This window comes from Argiope bruennichi, chromosome 3 (genome assembly GCF_947563725.1).
Source record: "Argiope bruennichi chromosome 3, qqArgBrue1.1, whole genome shotgun sequence".
NCBI lineage: Eukaryota > Metazoa > Arthropoda > Arachnida > Araneae > Araneidae > Argiope > Argiope bruennichi.
This window is the reverse complement of record NC_079153.1, coordinates 86,437,618-86,454,863: the sequence shown is the minus strand read 5'-3', so window position 1 is coordinate 86,454,863 and position 17,246 is coordinate 86,437,618. Positions and strand designations below refer to the sequence as shown.

General features: G+C 30.5%; 2 protein-coding genes across 7 annotated transcripts in view; one reads left to right on the top strand and one right to left on the bottom strand.

Annotated features, from left to right (window-relative positions):
• Window positions 1-17,246, bottom strand: part of LOC129963334 (nuclear receptor corepressor 2-like) — a 90,915-nt gene that overhangs the window by 26,571 nt on the left and 47,098 nt on the right. The window contains exon 1 of one of the 3 annotated variants that reach the window (XM_056077647.1): window positions 16,091-16,276. The exons of the other annotated variants lie outside the window; for them this stretch is intronic. The gene's annotated coding sequence lies outside the window, so the exon portion shown is untranslated. Of the gene's footprint in view, window positions 1-16,090; window positions 16,277-17,246 lie in introns of those variants that run through there. 3 annotated transcript variants of the gene reach the window in all.
• Window positions 9,360-17,246, top strand: part of LOC129963335 (jerky protein homolog-like) — a 131,869-nt gene continuing 123,982 nt past the window's right edge. For all 4 annotated transcript variants that reach the window (XR_008783965.1, XR_008783964.1, XM_056077648.1 and 1 more), the window contains exon 1: window positions 9,360-11,087. Coding sequence is in view for 2 of the 4 variants with exons in the window: in XM_056077648.1 (XP_055933623.1) it covers window positions 9,503-11,053 (1,551 nt within the window). In the remaining 2 variants the exon portion in view is untranslated. The remainder of the gene's footprint in view (window positions 11,088-17,246) is intronic.

The following is a 17,246-nucleotide window of genomic DNA, read 5'->3' as shown; positions in this document are numbered from 1 at the left end:
AAATTTCTCACTCGATTCAATTTTCTCGCATCTCTGTTTTCATTAAATTCCACTAGTTAATGCAGCATCAATCTTTTTTTAAGAGAAATAAAATGATTAACACATTATTTTTCCGATTTTTCCAATACAACTTTTAAAATCTTTCAAATATGCGTGCATTATAAAAAGTATTTAGCAAAAAGCCCAAATACCCATTTTCGTGTCTGTTTTTTATTTCGTCATGGAAACATACCCATAATCCAAAACTCCAGTCTCTTATAAAAAAAATAAATCGATGTACATTTCTTTCATATTCCAATCACACTCAGTCATAATGAAACTGTTTAACAGCAGCAACAAAAGAAAGTTTGTTGACAATGCCTGGATATCGGACCAGCAGGTCGATGGCCTCTAAGGTCAGGTAAGCACGGTCTGCTTCATCGCGGTACCCGGATGTGAGAGCACACGTGACCAAAATTTTATTCCAAATTTTACTTTTTTTCTCGTGCGCTTTCCGCCAATGGTTTTCTTTGTTAAATAAAATCGGACGGCACAAGCCAATTAGCCACGAATATAAGGCGCACAATTCATTTTAATAACCTAAATAAAAGTAATAAAATTAGGAAACATTTAATAAAAAATCCAGTTTTGGTTTAGTAAAGCACTTTAATTACCTATATGGATACGAGACAATTAAAATTTCTTCAAGCTAATTTTAAAAAGCTTAATAGTACGCTTGAGGTATTGTTATACTTTTGTGTTTCTTACATTTCTCTTTGCTAATTAAATCGCATCTGTTTACAATTTATATGTTATAATAATATTATTTTCTACTTCTCTATTCTGTATGATATATTATCATTACGTAATACAGCTTTTTTCCTTTAATAATAATAAGATAATAAATTATAAAACGAAGTATACCTTACCTCAAAACGAGCACAATTTTGAGTTTTAATTTTATGCCAGTCAAAAAAATAAAAATTCTCCAAAGTATTAAAATAACGGAAGTAATGCTGAAAATTACAGCTAAATATATCTATTTCTCTCAAAGATCAAAACGGCAACACTTGTTCTGATTCACAAATTTTACCAAAACAACTGAATCAATACGAATGTTTCAGTACAGTATGCAATACTTCATTATCTATGGTAAGAAAATCGCCATGTAATGATTATTGATTTTTTTTTTTTTTTTAAGAAGACAAGGATTAATCTTTAAGCCGCATAGTTTATAATTTAACGCGGATTGAAGGATACTTTCTGATGCATTTCGAGATGGCTCCGGGCTATTATATTTTGTTCACTATTTATTAGAGAATCGGCTCTCATTATAGTCTAAAAAATAAATTATTCGTTTTCCTTTTCACAAGTTTGGATATATTTGAATATATATTGAATTTAAATAGCGGTATGAATCACGTGAGCAAAAAATAACTGACAGCATTCAAAGAATTTTAGTTTTCTGCATTTCATTTGCATGAATAGCAGGTGAAAAATTATCAACAAGTTGGAGGGGGGGGGAATTGCGCTATCTTTGTTTATTCCTAATCAACACAAAGAATTTATAACGGTTAAGAATCCGGTTAGAACTCGGTAGAGGAAGGTGAAAAACACACAAACAATGTTGTTATCTAACTGAATGATATCACCGCCTTAAACAATATTGCATTATCTACAAATTCACAACTATACAATAAAGGCTACCTGATATCATGTAACTATCAAAACTTCTGGCAAGTTCACGATTATCTACATTAAACATTGATATCAGCATCACTATAAGATTTCTTAAATCTTATCTTTTCTTAAAAGATAAATATCAGGCTTTTTCTTGAATTATGCAATAAAACACAAAACCAGTTCAATTTATTAAATGAAGAAAATTAAAGATAAGATTGATTGCAAAAACATAATGATAACAATCGTTTAATGTTACAACATTTCAAGTCTTATTAATTTTAACAAACTATGAATTTCAGCAAAATAATAGCACAGTATAATATTCACATTTTAAAAAAAGGATTTTTCAATGCTAACATACGTCATAATTTTTTTTAAAAAAATGCCTTGAATTGAATTCTCGCGTGGTTTTAATGAACACATATGTAAAATTGAAATCTCAGCAGAAAATGCACGAATTAACTGCGACAAACAATTGAATAAGATAAAAATTATGCAGGATTATTTCCATTTTCAAAATGAGGCCAAATTTCCAACATATATAAAAAAATCTATTAAATTACACAAAGAAACCTGAATAACGATTTCATTATATTACGCCATTATGCAATATTTAATATAAAATCGAGGATTAAATCAATTTTGTTATCATGAAAAAAACTAATAAATTATCAACAACATTCAAATGATATATATATCAAAGCATTTTGAAATTAAATAATTTAAACCTTTTAACCTTTTGTTTACAAGAATATTTTTTCTTGCTCTATTATTTAGAATGTTAGTGCATTCTTTCAAGCAAATACACATTAAGAATAATTTATTTATAGAAATACATGAGTAACTATTGTGTAGCATTTAATAATTCTTATAGCACATGTACCGTGCAACTTTCGTTTCTGGAAAAATAAAATTTGCTTAGTAACGAGAAATTTTTGTGCTTTGTCATCAAAATCGATTTAAAATCTATACATGAATAAGTGATGAAAAACGTAAAATATACCAATCAATTAAGAACCTTTAATGCTTATTAAATGCACATCACAGATAAAAAGCTGCCATTTATGATTCTCTTACGAGACTCCGAAAAAGCATATTTATTCCGCTTTTTGTTTTGGCAACACCTACAGGCTTGATTATTGCTTTCTCTTTAGAACCGAAAGCACACGTGAGTTTTGATTTAGGCGTTATTTCGACTGTTTCCTGATATTACTAAAACTTTAATCACAGACGTGCACTAAAAATAATATCAAATTATAAGACGAATGCAGCGGAAAAACGAATCAATTGAAGAAAGTTTTGAAAGGCGTTCTGAAGAAATGAGCAATATGCTCAGCATACTCGCGTATGTATGAACGGTAAAAGCATTGATGTTGATGACAACTATCTATTCTGAAGAAATTTTTGAGAATATTCATATAACCATTATGAAACAACTTAGTATGTAGTTTATATTTTGATTTGTGACTATATTTATTTTAATTAATAGATTACTTCGATTACATTAAGTGACTATATAACCTGCGATAACATTCATACAGTTTGCAGTTCTTTTGAAGAATTTGTATTAATTATATGCATAGCTGCAAACATGTTATTCATCATCAGCTTCACACTTCTCACTTGCACATCTGCAATTTTCTTAATTTCATATGCCAATTCAATTTGTTTTCATAATATCTTCAAACAAAACAACCCTTTTCAGAGCCAACACATTTTATTCTGCATCGATGAAGTTACCAAAAGGAAGGCGAGGATTTTTATTAATTCACGAAATTGGCCTTTATTTCATAATTGTGCTAAGATTTCGCACAAATTCGTTATCGTTAAATCTAAATTTGTTTTCATAATTTTCTTTAAATAATCTTAAAACTCTTCTGCACTTTTATAATGTTCTTTGTCAGTTTCATTCGTATTATAAATGCTTGCAAAAAAAAAAAACTCTTTTAAGGTTAAAAGAATTTTTAAATTCTGATTTGAATTACGGCATATAAGCAAAAAATAAAACTAAGCTCTGCTATAATTTTTTAAAAAATAACTGTGTTAGGACACATTGTTCTTTATGTAGCGAGCGACGCGAACTGGGTTCCCGAGCGTTAGTGAGCAGCAGCAAATTCCCCTAGAATTTAAAAAATTGTTTTTTTTTTAACAAATATTTACTCTCATTCCAAATAAAAATATAATTTATGTAAGAATGAAGATGACTGTACATTAACAAAAAATAAAAACGAATTCTGCCTGAAGACTTTTACCGAAAGTTACTTTCAGGCCCCGAATAAAAGTGGAATTATTCAAATATTAAGTATATAAACCCATCCTTAAATTAGAATACGCATTCTCAAATTTAATGTGTTTTTTTTAACAGATAATACTAAGCGTCAAATAAATAACGATACTAAGAGCCAAAAAAAAAAGAAGAAAAAATGGCATAAGAAAGTCTTCCTCAGAATTCCAACTCGTTCCTAACCAATTTTTTTGTCCTTTCATACATATATATAACCGAGTTCGTTTACTTCCTATCCAAGCGGCATGACACAATGTGATAAGATTACAAAAGCGAATGAATGCGATCCAGATAAATCATTAAAAAAGATGACGTCTTTATCGTGAAAGAGTGCTATTCCGAGAAATCGAGCGACCTCGAAAAAAGATGATGAGGCAACTAACTTTCAACAGACGATAGCTCAAAAACAACGTTCACTTGGGTTTGACCTTGTTTTCTTGCTTTTTTTTCCCCTGCGTAATGGTAGTACGTATTACGATGCCTTATCACGCAAATTAGCACAGCTTGCTCAACGGCACACTGAACGTCTGTCTGTTAGTGAAGTTCACAGCCTTTCGTGGATATCTTTTTATATGTTTATTTATTTTTCTCAGAATCAACACTTAGCAGATTTCTGTTGGCAATTAAAAATGAATAACACAGTAAACTAATATTATTAGATAATCTTTATAAAATTCCATGTCTACTTATTCTATGAGCTCTTCAATTTTCAACTAATCGCTTAACTTACTTATGGCAATTTTATATGTTAACTAAAGTTTCCGTTTACATTATTATTATTAACAAATAATGAATTAAGTAATTACAAAAATTTTATCACCCTATCTTAGCTTGTCTTCAAATAAAATAAAAATTCGCACTGATAATCTGATGATGGATTACTTATACAAAGTAACAAAATCATTATTCGCGAATTTCCAGCGATTCTCCTAACTGTAAAAATGATAGTTTTCAACGACGACAACTAAAAAAGATTAAAATGATTAAAGAAGAATGAAAGTCGAATAAGAAACATTCTTATAAGAATTTTGCATTAAAACGAATTAAATATAAATTTCTACAAATTAAATATCAACAATTTGCATTGTAAAATGCTGCCTGAAAAAGTTCCTGTCCATAAAATTTAGTTTTATCTTGGACATATAAATTTAGTCTCGTATCTGTTGAACGAATAAATAATATTTCATAATTCACAGATGAAGAATTTATTTCATTTTTAATTTTTAAAACATGGAGGAACTGGTAAAATGGGGAGGGATAACAGATATGAATCAATACAGTAATATGAAACATATGTCTGAACATCTAGAAAGTGACTGAAGCAGTTAAAGAAGAATTCAATATTAATAAATAAAGTTTTAAAGAATTACAAAAGAAAGATTCAGCTCCTTCTAAACAGCAATTCAAGATAAATTAGTGATTGATTGAATATTAAAATATTAATACACTTAGAAAAATTCATAAGTGAAACGCTTGCAATCTGCTTTTTTTTTTTTTTTTTTTTTTTTCCGTCCACCCTCTAACTGAATCAGAACAAAAGATTTTTATACAAAGATTTCTAACCATTTATATATCCTTTATGGAGGCACAGTTTACATGTTCAAAAGAGAGCATAAGAACAAAGAAATGAGATAAAATCGCAGTAAATCGTTCTCATCTTTTACTCGGGCAAATTTTTCATGTGAGTTGGGAGGTCTTTTACCCTTCAAATCGACCGAATGAATAGAACAATGGAGAGCGAACTACTTCTACCTTTGATGAATCGCACGCACCCAGTCTCTAAAGGTGATCTATCTCACCTGCAAGGAGGGAATGAAGAAAAAAAAAAAAAAAAGAAAGAAAGAAAGAAAAGCATCGCCTTTTACTTTTATCTTTCTTCTCCAGCGATATGACTCAGATGCAAGATTTGAAAAACAACAAATTATTCAATCAAAATCTCAAGGATACAATTTACTGAATTTTAATTTTTTAAGAAAAGGCTTCAAACGATGCTATCAAAATGGAGGGAATTCAAACTCGGGGAAAGAAAAATTTTTGAACCGATGTTTATTAAATAAAAAAAATCCAAGGACATGCATGATAACTGTCCTTGATTTTATCATTTTTATAGAAATTTTTCTTATCATTTTTATAGAAATTTTTCTTATGACACGAACAAAATGGTTTTCAACTGTAAAACCAAAATGCAATTGAAATATGAAATAGCGAAGTTAAATAAAAATCAACAAGCATTTTTACTCTATACTCTACTCTTTTTACTCTATACATGCTATATAAAAAAACAATTTTTCAGCACAAATCTTCAAGAAGTACTTGTGATAGAAGGATTTTTAAAAAATTAAGAGATGAATATATTTCTAACAAATATATTCTTAAAGAACGAAACAACTCGCAACACCAGAAAAAAAAATATATATATATATAAATCTAGCTTTAAAATGCAAAATAAAATAAAATAATTCTAATGGGAATATGCCTTTAACAACTAAAAACACATAACATGGTAAAATCACTCAAGAATTTTATGAAATATCATCATGAAAATATTCCAGACGTTCTTCTGAAAACATTGAAGAACAATCAGTAAACGATTCTGGGGGAAGAGGATTAATTATTTGACAAAAATTAAAAAATATGAATCGAAATTCCAAACGTAATTGGCTGACAACTTAGAAAATTCTATATATTGCAATTTATTTATAACTTATTATTTCTGAAAATAATCGGTTGTCAATTATCCTAACATTTTTCGCTTACTAAATGAAAACACGAAGCCTTAGTAATAAGTAATTAACTCTTAAAGGATACTTATAAATATGTAATGTTAAGTTTTTTTTATATTAAAATTATTCTATGATGAAATGTAAAATTCATTTTTTTTTGTTTCATTGAATTATTGCCGATATAAAACAAAAGCATAATCAAAATTAAAACAAATTAAATCGTGCTATCAATTAATAAAACTCGCCTTTAAAAGGTTAAAAAAAAAAAAGACAAAAACTAACCCTCAACTTCATTTCTTTTTAAAACTCAGATAAACTGAAAAAAAAAATCGTTTTTTCGTTACAAAATCGATATATATGTCAATGGAAACAATTCTGTTGCCGTTAAACATTAACAGAATCATAACTGCATTATTATCGAATAATTAGGCTTAAAATATAAACACAATGTGTTAATAGTAATGTAAAGTATATAAATGTCGCAATTCTTATTAACGATGCAAAGCAAGCAAAATAAAATAAAAATCGATTAGAAATTAATATTCCAAAATGAAGTTAATTCTTAAATATAAATGAAGTAAAAGGATTCAAACTATTTAAAAATTTCTACCAAAGAGAGATAGAGAAGGCGAATAAATTTATTAGGGAATAATACAAAAAAAGTCAAATAATATTCATAAAATATGGGAATATAATTAATGCCAATCGAATTCAAAAGCAAGAAAAATAGAAGGTCTTATGATTTCCACAAATCAATTAAAAAAAATTGAAGAACACATACACAGATTATTATCATATTCAATGTACTAATTATCATTAACATCGTTTAGAATTTAATGATATTCGTAACTCTCATTTAAATGCCAAATTATTCAATGCCTCATTACTCAAAAATGAGAATATCTCTTTTAAAATATAATGATTTTTTTAAAACTATTATTGAAAATAAAGCCATCATAACAATTAGGAAAGATTAGTATGATAGAGATAATTGAAGAAATTTTACGTTCCAACTGAAGTTCAATCAAATACTTAAGAAATAAAGACTAACCAGTAACTATCTTAAGTATTAATCTACGTATTCTATGACTAATAGATATTGCTGTAAATATAGTCTCGACATAAAGAAGGAATATTTGACGAATTTAGCCGATATTTCTCATTTGATTTCTAATATGCCCTATGTTAGAAATTTAGAGCTAACCGCAAACTACATACATTCAAGATATTTTTCAAATGTCCACTAAAACATTAACGGCCGAAAGATTTTTTTCCTTAATGCTTATAAAAATGCTTCCTATTAACAAAAAATTTAATTCAAGGTTCAGTACTTCTCTCGAACGCATAACGAACTAATACTTTCAATTTCAACTATTTGAGCGAACAAATACTACTTGAACGAAACTAATAGTTTCAATATAAAAATGCTTCCTATTAACAAAAAATTTAATTCAAGGTTCAGTACTTCTCTCGAACGCAAAACGAACTAATACTTTCAATTTCAACTATTTGAGCGAACAAATACTACTTGAACGAAACTAATAGTTTCAATTTCAATAAATTGTTCTCAATATCTAAAGAATTTTTAATTTTCATTTACAATGGTCCAATTACTACAGTGACATAGCAATGATAACAAGCGTCAGGGGGGAAATATTTTTTAAAAAAATCACATAAATACACTAATGTTTTGTTCCGTTGGCACCACATAAAACTGACGCTTGAGAATACCAATACCCTCTTGAACGCTGGTTTCTCCTAAGAAACTGCTGCTTACAATACAATTTAATAATTCTTTTTTTCTAATCATAAATGATACGTAAAAAATTTCGCCTTCAAATAAATACCCAATTAACTTCTCTAAAATGGGAAAAAGAGTTCTCAGAATAATTTGTCAGCAGCAATATAATTCAATCTCAACATATGAGAGAAGGATGTGGAGGGAGGGGGATGCTGGTAAACACTGATTATTTTTTATGCGTCTCGACTCGGAGGATTACCTACTTCACAAAAGATGTCCTTGGACTAAAGTTTAATCTGGACGTCTAAGATTTCTTTTTCGAAATCTTCAAAGCTTGCGTTCTTCTTACCAGCTTAAACGAGGTTATTATTGGTGGCCCTCCGCATTGCACAAAGAAACCATAGAGAGAGGAAAGAGTGCTTGAAATAAAATAGCTCCAAAATATTTGGCGATGGGTTCTAAGTCACCTTTTTTTTTTTTTCCTTCTTAAGATACCAATTTTCCTTACTCCAAAGCAAACAGTTCAGTAGCCATTAAAAATGTGGGTCAGAAAATAAAAACATTTATTGAGATGGGTTTTTAATCAATAATCAAAAAGTTGCCTCACTATTTACTTAATGAAAAATGTGTCACAATACAAATACAAATAAATAAAACGGAAAACAATTTATAAATATCTTATATAATTGCGATCTAAGGCACTAACAAATATGTTTATTGTTGAAATTTTTACCTTTCAAATAAACCCATTTAAATGAAAATAAAGCACACTCCCGAGCATCCGGTTCGCGACTATCCGGTTTCCGTGCTATCCGGCCTAGTTTTCTTTTATCGTGAGGAAAGCAAGGCGTTGCATTGGCCAAAGCATTGGCACATTGCCAAGTTATTGGAGGCGGGCGTCTGCTACAATCCTCCTTCGCGGCGTGTGCAAAATACAAGTTGTGACAGGAAAAGAACAGCGTTTTGCTCGCTTTTCATAGTTTCATCAGTGTGTAACGGACCGCAATTGTTGCCGCTGTTCCTGATTATAATAGTATAGTACTGCATTCGTAAACTGTCCTTAGGGGTATATACCACAGTGAAGATATCAAAATGGGTGATAAACGAAGAAAAACTGTAGTGACTATGGAGAAGAAATTACGCGCTATACAGCAACTAGACACTGGTGTAACAGCAAAAATTATAGCTTCAGAGTTAGGAGTTGGAAAAAGTACAGTAGGGGACTGGAAAAGAAATCGATCTGAAATTGAAAAGTGGTGTCTTGCACAAGCTAGTGGAAGTGGAATAAAAGTAAGAAAAACAATGCTGAAAGGTAAGCATAAAGAAGTTGAGGAAGCTTTATTTGTGTGGTATGAGCACTTCAAAGAAATAGGTGTACCTGTAACTGGGCCTATATTGCAGAAAAAAGCTTTGGAAATTAAGCGACAAATAGAAGGGCATGATTCAGATTTTACAGCCAGTGATGGATGGTTAGATCGCTGGAAAAAACGATTCGGCATTCGCCAGATTACCATAAGTGGGGAAGCATTATCTGCTGATAAAGAGGCTGTGCCTGTGTTCAAAGACTACCTTCTCAACTTTATAGAAAAAAAGGGAATTTCTGAGGAGCAGTTATACAGCTGCAATGAGACAGGTTTAAATTATAAGATGCTCCCTGCCAAAACATTTGTATCGAAAAAAGAAGCCGCTGCACCAGGATACAAGAAAAGTAAGGAACGAGTCACCATTTTGGCTTGCAGTAATGCAACTGGCAATCACAAGCTCAGGTTGACGTTAATAGGAAAATCTAAGAAACCTAGAGATTTTAAAAATCTGGAATCACTACCCGTATATTACAAATATCACGAAAAAGCATTGATGAATTCAGAAATTTTTAAAACCTGGTTCCAAAATGAATTCGTACCAGCTGTAGAAAAACATCTTAAGAACAACAACTTGCCAAGAAAAGCTTTATTAATTCTTGACAACGCACATTCGCATCCGGCCACTGACGAACTCGCAGATGGGGACATCAAAGCTTTATTTTTACCACCTAATGTAACAACTATTTCTCAGCCCATGGACCAGGCAGTCCTTGTACAACTAAAGAAAAAATTTCGCCGGCGTCTTCTCAGTTCATTGATATCAGCGATTGATAATAATGGAGACTACGTAACCATTCTGAAAAATATTGACATGCTAGATGTCATAAGGTGGTCGTCGGAAGCATGGGAAGAGATTCCGAACATATCACTTGTAAGGTCTTGGAAAATACTTTTAGACCATGAAGATGGATATTTCAACCCTGAACCAATGTGTGAAATAGAAATGGAAGATGAAAACGCTAAACTTGTTGCATTGCTGGAAAAAGTGCCGGGCTGTGAAGATATCACTGCAAAGGACATTACAGATTGGATGGCAAACGACGAAATTCATGAAATAACTGATAACGATTTTATGGGAATTGTGAAACAAGAAGTAATGGAGGAAGAGGAGCAAGAACCCTTAGATGATAGAAAAAATCTCATACCACATTCAGAAGGGCTCAAGAGGATTGAGGCAGCATTGCAATATATTAGTCAGCAGGAGGAATCGACGCCGACTGATATCATCTGTTTGCGTAAGTGGATGGACATAGCGTCGCGAAAGAGAGCTACAATGTAGAAGGAGTCATCTCTTAAGGATTTTTCCAAAAACTGTAAGTTTTTACTCTAATCTCAGGGCTACCTTTTTAAAATTTATGTAATCATTTATCAGAGAATAAAATCAGTTTGAGTCAACTTTCTTGAGAATCAGGCCCATGATTTACGTTAATGTTTTGTTTATGTTTGATCCATTTAAAGTTATGTATTACAAAATTTATGTTAAAATGTGAACAGTTTATATATTTTTTATCCTATTTATTCTCTAATAAATTCTTGCAACGTGCAGTAACAGTATATAAACATATATGAACTACCAGTACAGTGCCTTCTATTTTAACTAGATACGTCACCGGCACCTGCTTCTATGATTCACCGGGTTCACATTCTACGTGGCTTGAGATAAATGGAAGGCTTAGTATTCCACAAAAAGTGAAAAAATATGTATCATAACAGTGAATTTTGGTATTAAAAACTTTGTCTTCTAGTATTGGCGGGCAAAGAAATGAGTTAATGAATGAAACTTCGGTCCATCCGGCTCTTTTGTTATCCGGCCTGTCATTTCGCCACATTAGGCCGGATACTCGGGAGTGTACTGTATAATGATTGAAATAAGGCAACTATTTAAGATTCAATAGGAATTTAAATATGTCAATTATTGATAAATATATTGAGAGGAATATTAATTAATTAAAATTGTATCAACATTCCGTTTAATGAAACTTCATTCTATAATAAAGTATAAGACCTAAGAGATTTTCTTTGAAATAATTTGCTATAATGTGCAATTCATAAAAATACTTCGCTATTCTATAGATCAACATATGAATTTTTTTAAATATTGCAAAAATAAGAAAAACCTGACGGAATAATAGATCTATATTTACAGATTGCTTTTCAGCATTTTATTGCCATCAGTTATGCGATAAAATCGTTCATTTTTTAAAAATAAGAGAATATTTCAAAATTAAATATTAATAAGTATATAACGCCATAATATTTTAATTCCTTAAGTGGGAATAAAAGCGGGAAAGGGGTTCAAATTCATTAGTTTCATAAATTTTGTACATGCGAAAATTATTAATAAGGAAATGAAAGACATGAAAATAAAATTAATCGTCATAAGAAAATTTTATTAAAAACAAAGCGATACCTATAGCGTAATTTTAAATAACATTAAACTTGGCAGCATATGTTTATATAACTGTTCTGAGAGACTCTATACTTTCGCATCCTCACAAAAATATTTGAAATAACAGTAAGTTAATTCTGCTCAATTTAGAATGTATATGAAATAGTAATGAATAGCCAATAGAATATGAATATACTCTATTTGTAATTTCTACTATACCAAGTTGAGTGAAAATAATGAAATCATAAGAACATTCGAACTCCAGAAATTAACGAATTTCCACGTTTCAGATCCCCCCCCCCCGTTCAAAAAACATATTTTTCGTTTTATGTCTATTTGTCAATCGGTTGGTCTGTCGATCGGACTGTTGATATTTATTTGTATATGCTTTCAGTAAATTTATTGATTTCTATAAAATTTGGAGCAAAATCCATTCATTGAGAGCAAATTAGTGTATCCGTCTGTTCGAATATAAATTAACACGGTAATTACAAAACGAAGAGAACTAGATGAATAAAATTCAGCTCACAGATTTAATATCTATAGTATAGACACTAATTAAATTTTGAGCCAAATCCAACGTGTGGTGGATCATCTATCGGTATGTACTTTCAGAAACATAAATGTGATGATTTAATAATATGACTTTAGTGTATGAAATTCGATATGTGATTTTGTAATAACAATTGTATTTCAGCATCAAATTTTAATTTCAATGGGTTCGAAACAACTCTCCTAAAACACATTCTATTTGCCGGCGTTTATTGCTAAATACAAGAATGAATCGCCAAAAAAAAAATCGTTAAGGATCACACGATAGATTCAGAAAAAATGCTTTCATGCCAAATACTTTGTAAGCACTGTTCTCAATGCCATGTAAGGCATGTGCGGCTTTACCCAAGGTCCACTATTTTATGTGGGGTGGTGGGGTGATAACACCTTTATTAGAAACTGAGAAAATTTTGAAAAGACCATTGCCGCTGATTTATAAATGATAATTTTAATTCAAAAACTTTTATAACGTCTTCTAATCAAATCTAAATGTCATTGAAAAAGCAGAAAGAAATTGAATTCGGCATTAAAGAACATTTTAAAACAGATATACGAATTTTATCGGAATAAAAATTTGTCAAAGGGAACAATCACTAATTATTCAAACGACTGATTCTATGAGTAACGAATAAACACGAATAAGACAACGAATGCAGCATAAGAAACAGGTTCTTGCGGCATTTGATTCTAAGATTTCGTAAGATTCTAAAATGTACATGGTGGAATCTAACCAATCATTTCTTCACACAGTTGATTTGACGAATTCTTCGTGATTAAATACGTAGATACGAAACTTCAAATAAAATAAAAATTTAATCACTATCAGCAACAAATTTATTCGGTGTCTCATATTAAAAATTACTTAATTGTAAATCAAGTATTCATAAGTCCCTGCTACTCAAGTAATTTGAGCTCCTAACGGATAAAAATATAAAAGGTTATCAATGAAGCGTTTAAAACAATGTGCGATTATGAATTTTCTGAAGAGCAATCAATAATTTATCGAACAATTGGTAGTTTCAAATCGAAATCTGGTTCACACAAACAAAATAAACAAATTTTGAGAACATATGTGATAAAAAAATTCGTCTGCAGATGGGGGGGAGGGGGGCAATTTTTAACATTTTTTTTTTTTTTAAATTAAGATTCACGACAGGGTCAGCTCCCCTCAAAGGGCATTTCAAGGTTATAAAAAGTAAAACAGAAATACCGTCATTCATCAAAGATCCTGATAAATCTGATTTACGCAGGCAAGGCCGAGTTCTACATCAATGATCACAACCACTTCGGTCAACTCACGCTTGCAGTTAATTCAGTTTCGTATTTTGTAAATGAGCTAAGAGATAATTTGTAATCAATCAACCACATATCACTAAACACATGAAATCGGATATTTAGCAAATATTTTGAATATACAAAATCACATTTCATAAGATCTCTTACATGATTAAAAGTTTACAAACAGAAAAGGCCATTTTTTAAAAATTCATTTCAATATAAATGCCTTAATTCCATTTAAGTGAACTTATTGTTTAATTAATACATTATTGTAGTACCTTGCTCTGCAATTAAGCTCAGCATATACTGCAAAAACCGATTTCCCATGGCTCTAATATATTTCAAGCAAAAGAAAGATTTTTAAGACTTTTAGTAAGTTTAGAAAGAAAAAAGACTTTTAGTAAGTTTAGAAAGAAAAAAGACTTTTAGTAAGTAAAATCTGATTATAACTAAATCAATTAGCGGATCAATTCACAAGCAGTTCTTCATTCAAAATCGATTAAATAAAGTATATTTAATAATAATGAATACGATAATGAAATGATTCACGTGATGTCACAGTCGTATGATAAATGTGACCTCGCATGCTATCTAACAACATATACTGTAATTTTACGCTGTGGGTGATGTTACTTTATTTCTAGATATCAGCAAATAACGACATAGTATGAATATTTAAAAATTAAGTATAGCCAAATACGGCTCTTGCGCCAGTAAAACTTAAACATAAATATAAAGTAAGTAGAAAGCATATTATGTCTACATTTTTTTTTCCAAGTATTTTGTTGCTTCGAGTCCGATAAAGTAAAACTACGAAAAAGGAATAATTTATTGAAAATGGTAATAATTCTAAACAAAATTAAAACATTTTTAATGAAATGAATAGTCTTATTATTTAATATTCTTCAAATACGAATTATCAGAATTGCATTTTTTCTAATTGCAGTAAATAATATCAAAGATATACGAACAAATATACAGGAAAATTGAATATTATAAACTATTAAATAAATACTATTTTCCAAACATAGTTGTAAAAATAAATCGTCCTCAGTTTTATAAAAGTATAAAATGTTATTTAAAAGGTTTTTTTTTTTTTTTTTTTTTAAGTTACGGACAAGCAATTCGCAAGACTGATTCATTTTTTTGTTTGAACACTAATGAATTGAACTTCGGACTGAATTATATATGGAAAAAGTAAAAGCCATTTAATTCAATGATTATTATAAAATAAAATTTATTCACCCTTGTAAACAAGTTTGACAAAATTTTAAAATTCTATTGTTGTTGTTTTTTAATAATTAACTTCAACTTCTTAATACAATGTTCAAGAAACAAAGCATTTCTTGAGGTATTTCTTGTCTCATTTCAAGACAATTATACAGTTTCGAGTGATAAAAGCATTATATATCTAAAAATCTGAATTATTCCCACAAATAAATTATTAATGCATTCCTTTTGAAAGAACATTTCTTCAATAATTTATTTCTTCTACGCATAATAAAATGTTCGTACGCGATAATTTGCAGATAGTTCTTTAAAAAGGCTAAGATTATTTTGCATATACACGTCTTCGACGACAGAAAATAATATGAATCACTGCATTAATAAATTCTACGTTTAATGACATTACGTTACATTTATGCCTGATGAACATAGAAACAAAATTAATAATTATGGCATAAAAAGTATATCGAAATTTAATTCCAAGATAGTTTTTACAACAGATGTTAGTACTTTATATTTGAAAAAATATTAAATCCACGACTAGAATGCGCAGCCAATATCACCTGATTTGTTACCTACTACTCTCGCTACCACTTGGTGCGTGGTAACACACATGCGTAGTAGATATTTCAGTTTTGCGGGGGTGGCAACATACATGTTCAATACACGCCGTCAACGCTCACAATAACATGCACGAATTCACTGCACCTACAATGATTGCACTGAAATAAACCATTGAGTTCAATTCACAGAGTAACAACAACAAAAAAAAAGCAAGTTTCCAAAAGACAAAGAGATTAAAATAAAATAAAAAATTCCAAAGGAGGTAGGAAAAAAAAAAACTTGCACTGTCGCGTATGCATAACCAACCTTCCATTCTATTTCCTACACACAGCACAGCAGCAGCGAGCTAACGAACTTTCACGGAAAAAGCAAATGCAACAAAAATAAAATAAAAGGGGTTTCATGGCCGAGTGAATACAGTTCCTATTCACAGCAGAGTGCACAGGCACACACATCCATCCATACCAACACGCGGGAATAATGAAAAAGAAAAGCAAACAGATGAGTGACGGAGGGGGGAAGGAGGGAAGGGGACATCACGCAATGGCAACGCCGAGCCCGACTGAGTTTGCTTCAAGGTCACCTTGAGCCAGGCAGATACAGCGCGGCTGCGGCTTTTCTGTGAACGATTTTCGGCTTTTACGAGCCCGATGCCATCAAGCACTATTTTCCACGGGTAAACAATTCAAGTGCCAGCATGACAATGCGGCAGACACTGATACTTGCGACAGCAATTTCCATTTAAACGTCCCATAAGCGTAACCGAACGCCGCACGGCTATGCTAAACAATGTACAGAAGGGATTACAAACTAAACTGGACAATTTTTATGCAAAACAGCAGAATATAAAAGCGCTTGCCTTGTATGAAGAAATTCGTAAAATGCACGTGAATGGTTCGAGCACTTAAATTGTAAATGTGTCGCATGATTGATGAAAAAATGAACATCAGATATTAACAAAAAAACGTCCAATTTAATCAGTCTTAATATCTATATTTTGACGATATAGTTACACAGAATTTAGTATCACTATTGAACACTTTCAAATAAAAATGACACCTCTAACAAGCAGAGCAATATCAGACGTTTGCGGTTATCGTTTTTCAGACAACGGTAGCAACGGAAATGACTAACCTACATTCAATTTATAAAAGGAAACACGAGATATCCAGAAAACAGAATTCTAATCTCGATGTTTTTGAAGTGGAGGTACGATAACGTTTCAAAATTTCATATAATATTGCTAGTTCTCGATTTCAAATTATGAAATATTTGCAAATTACATTTAGTTTATTATAACATTTATTAATTAGTTAATAGCGTAGAACTATTTTCGAAGCATCAATTAATCCAATGCGATTAATCCATATTAAATTAATAATATGAAACCAAAAACATCTGAAAAACAGAATTGGGACATCTCAAAACATACTACTGAATGTGAAAATTCTTTTCAACGACA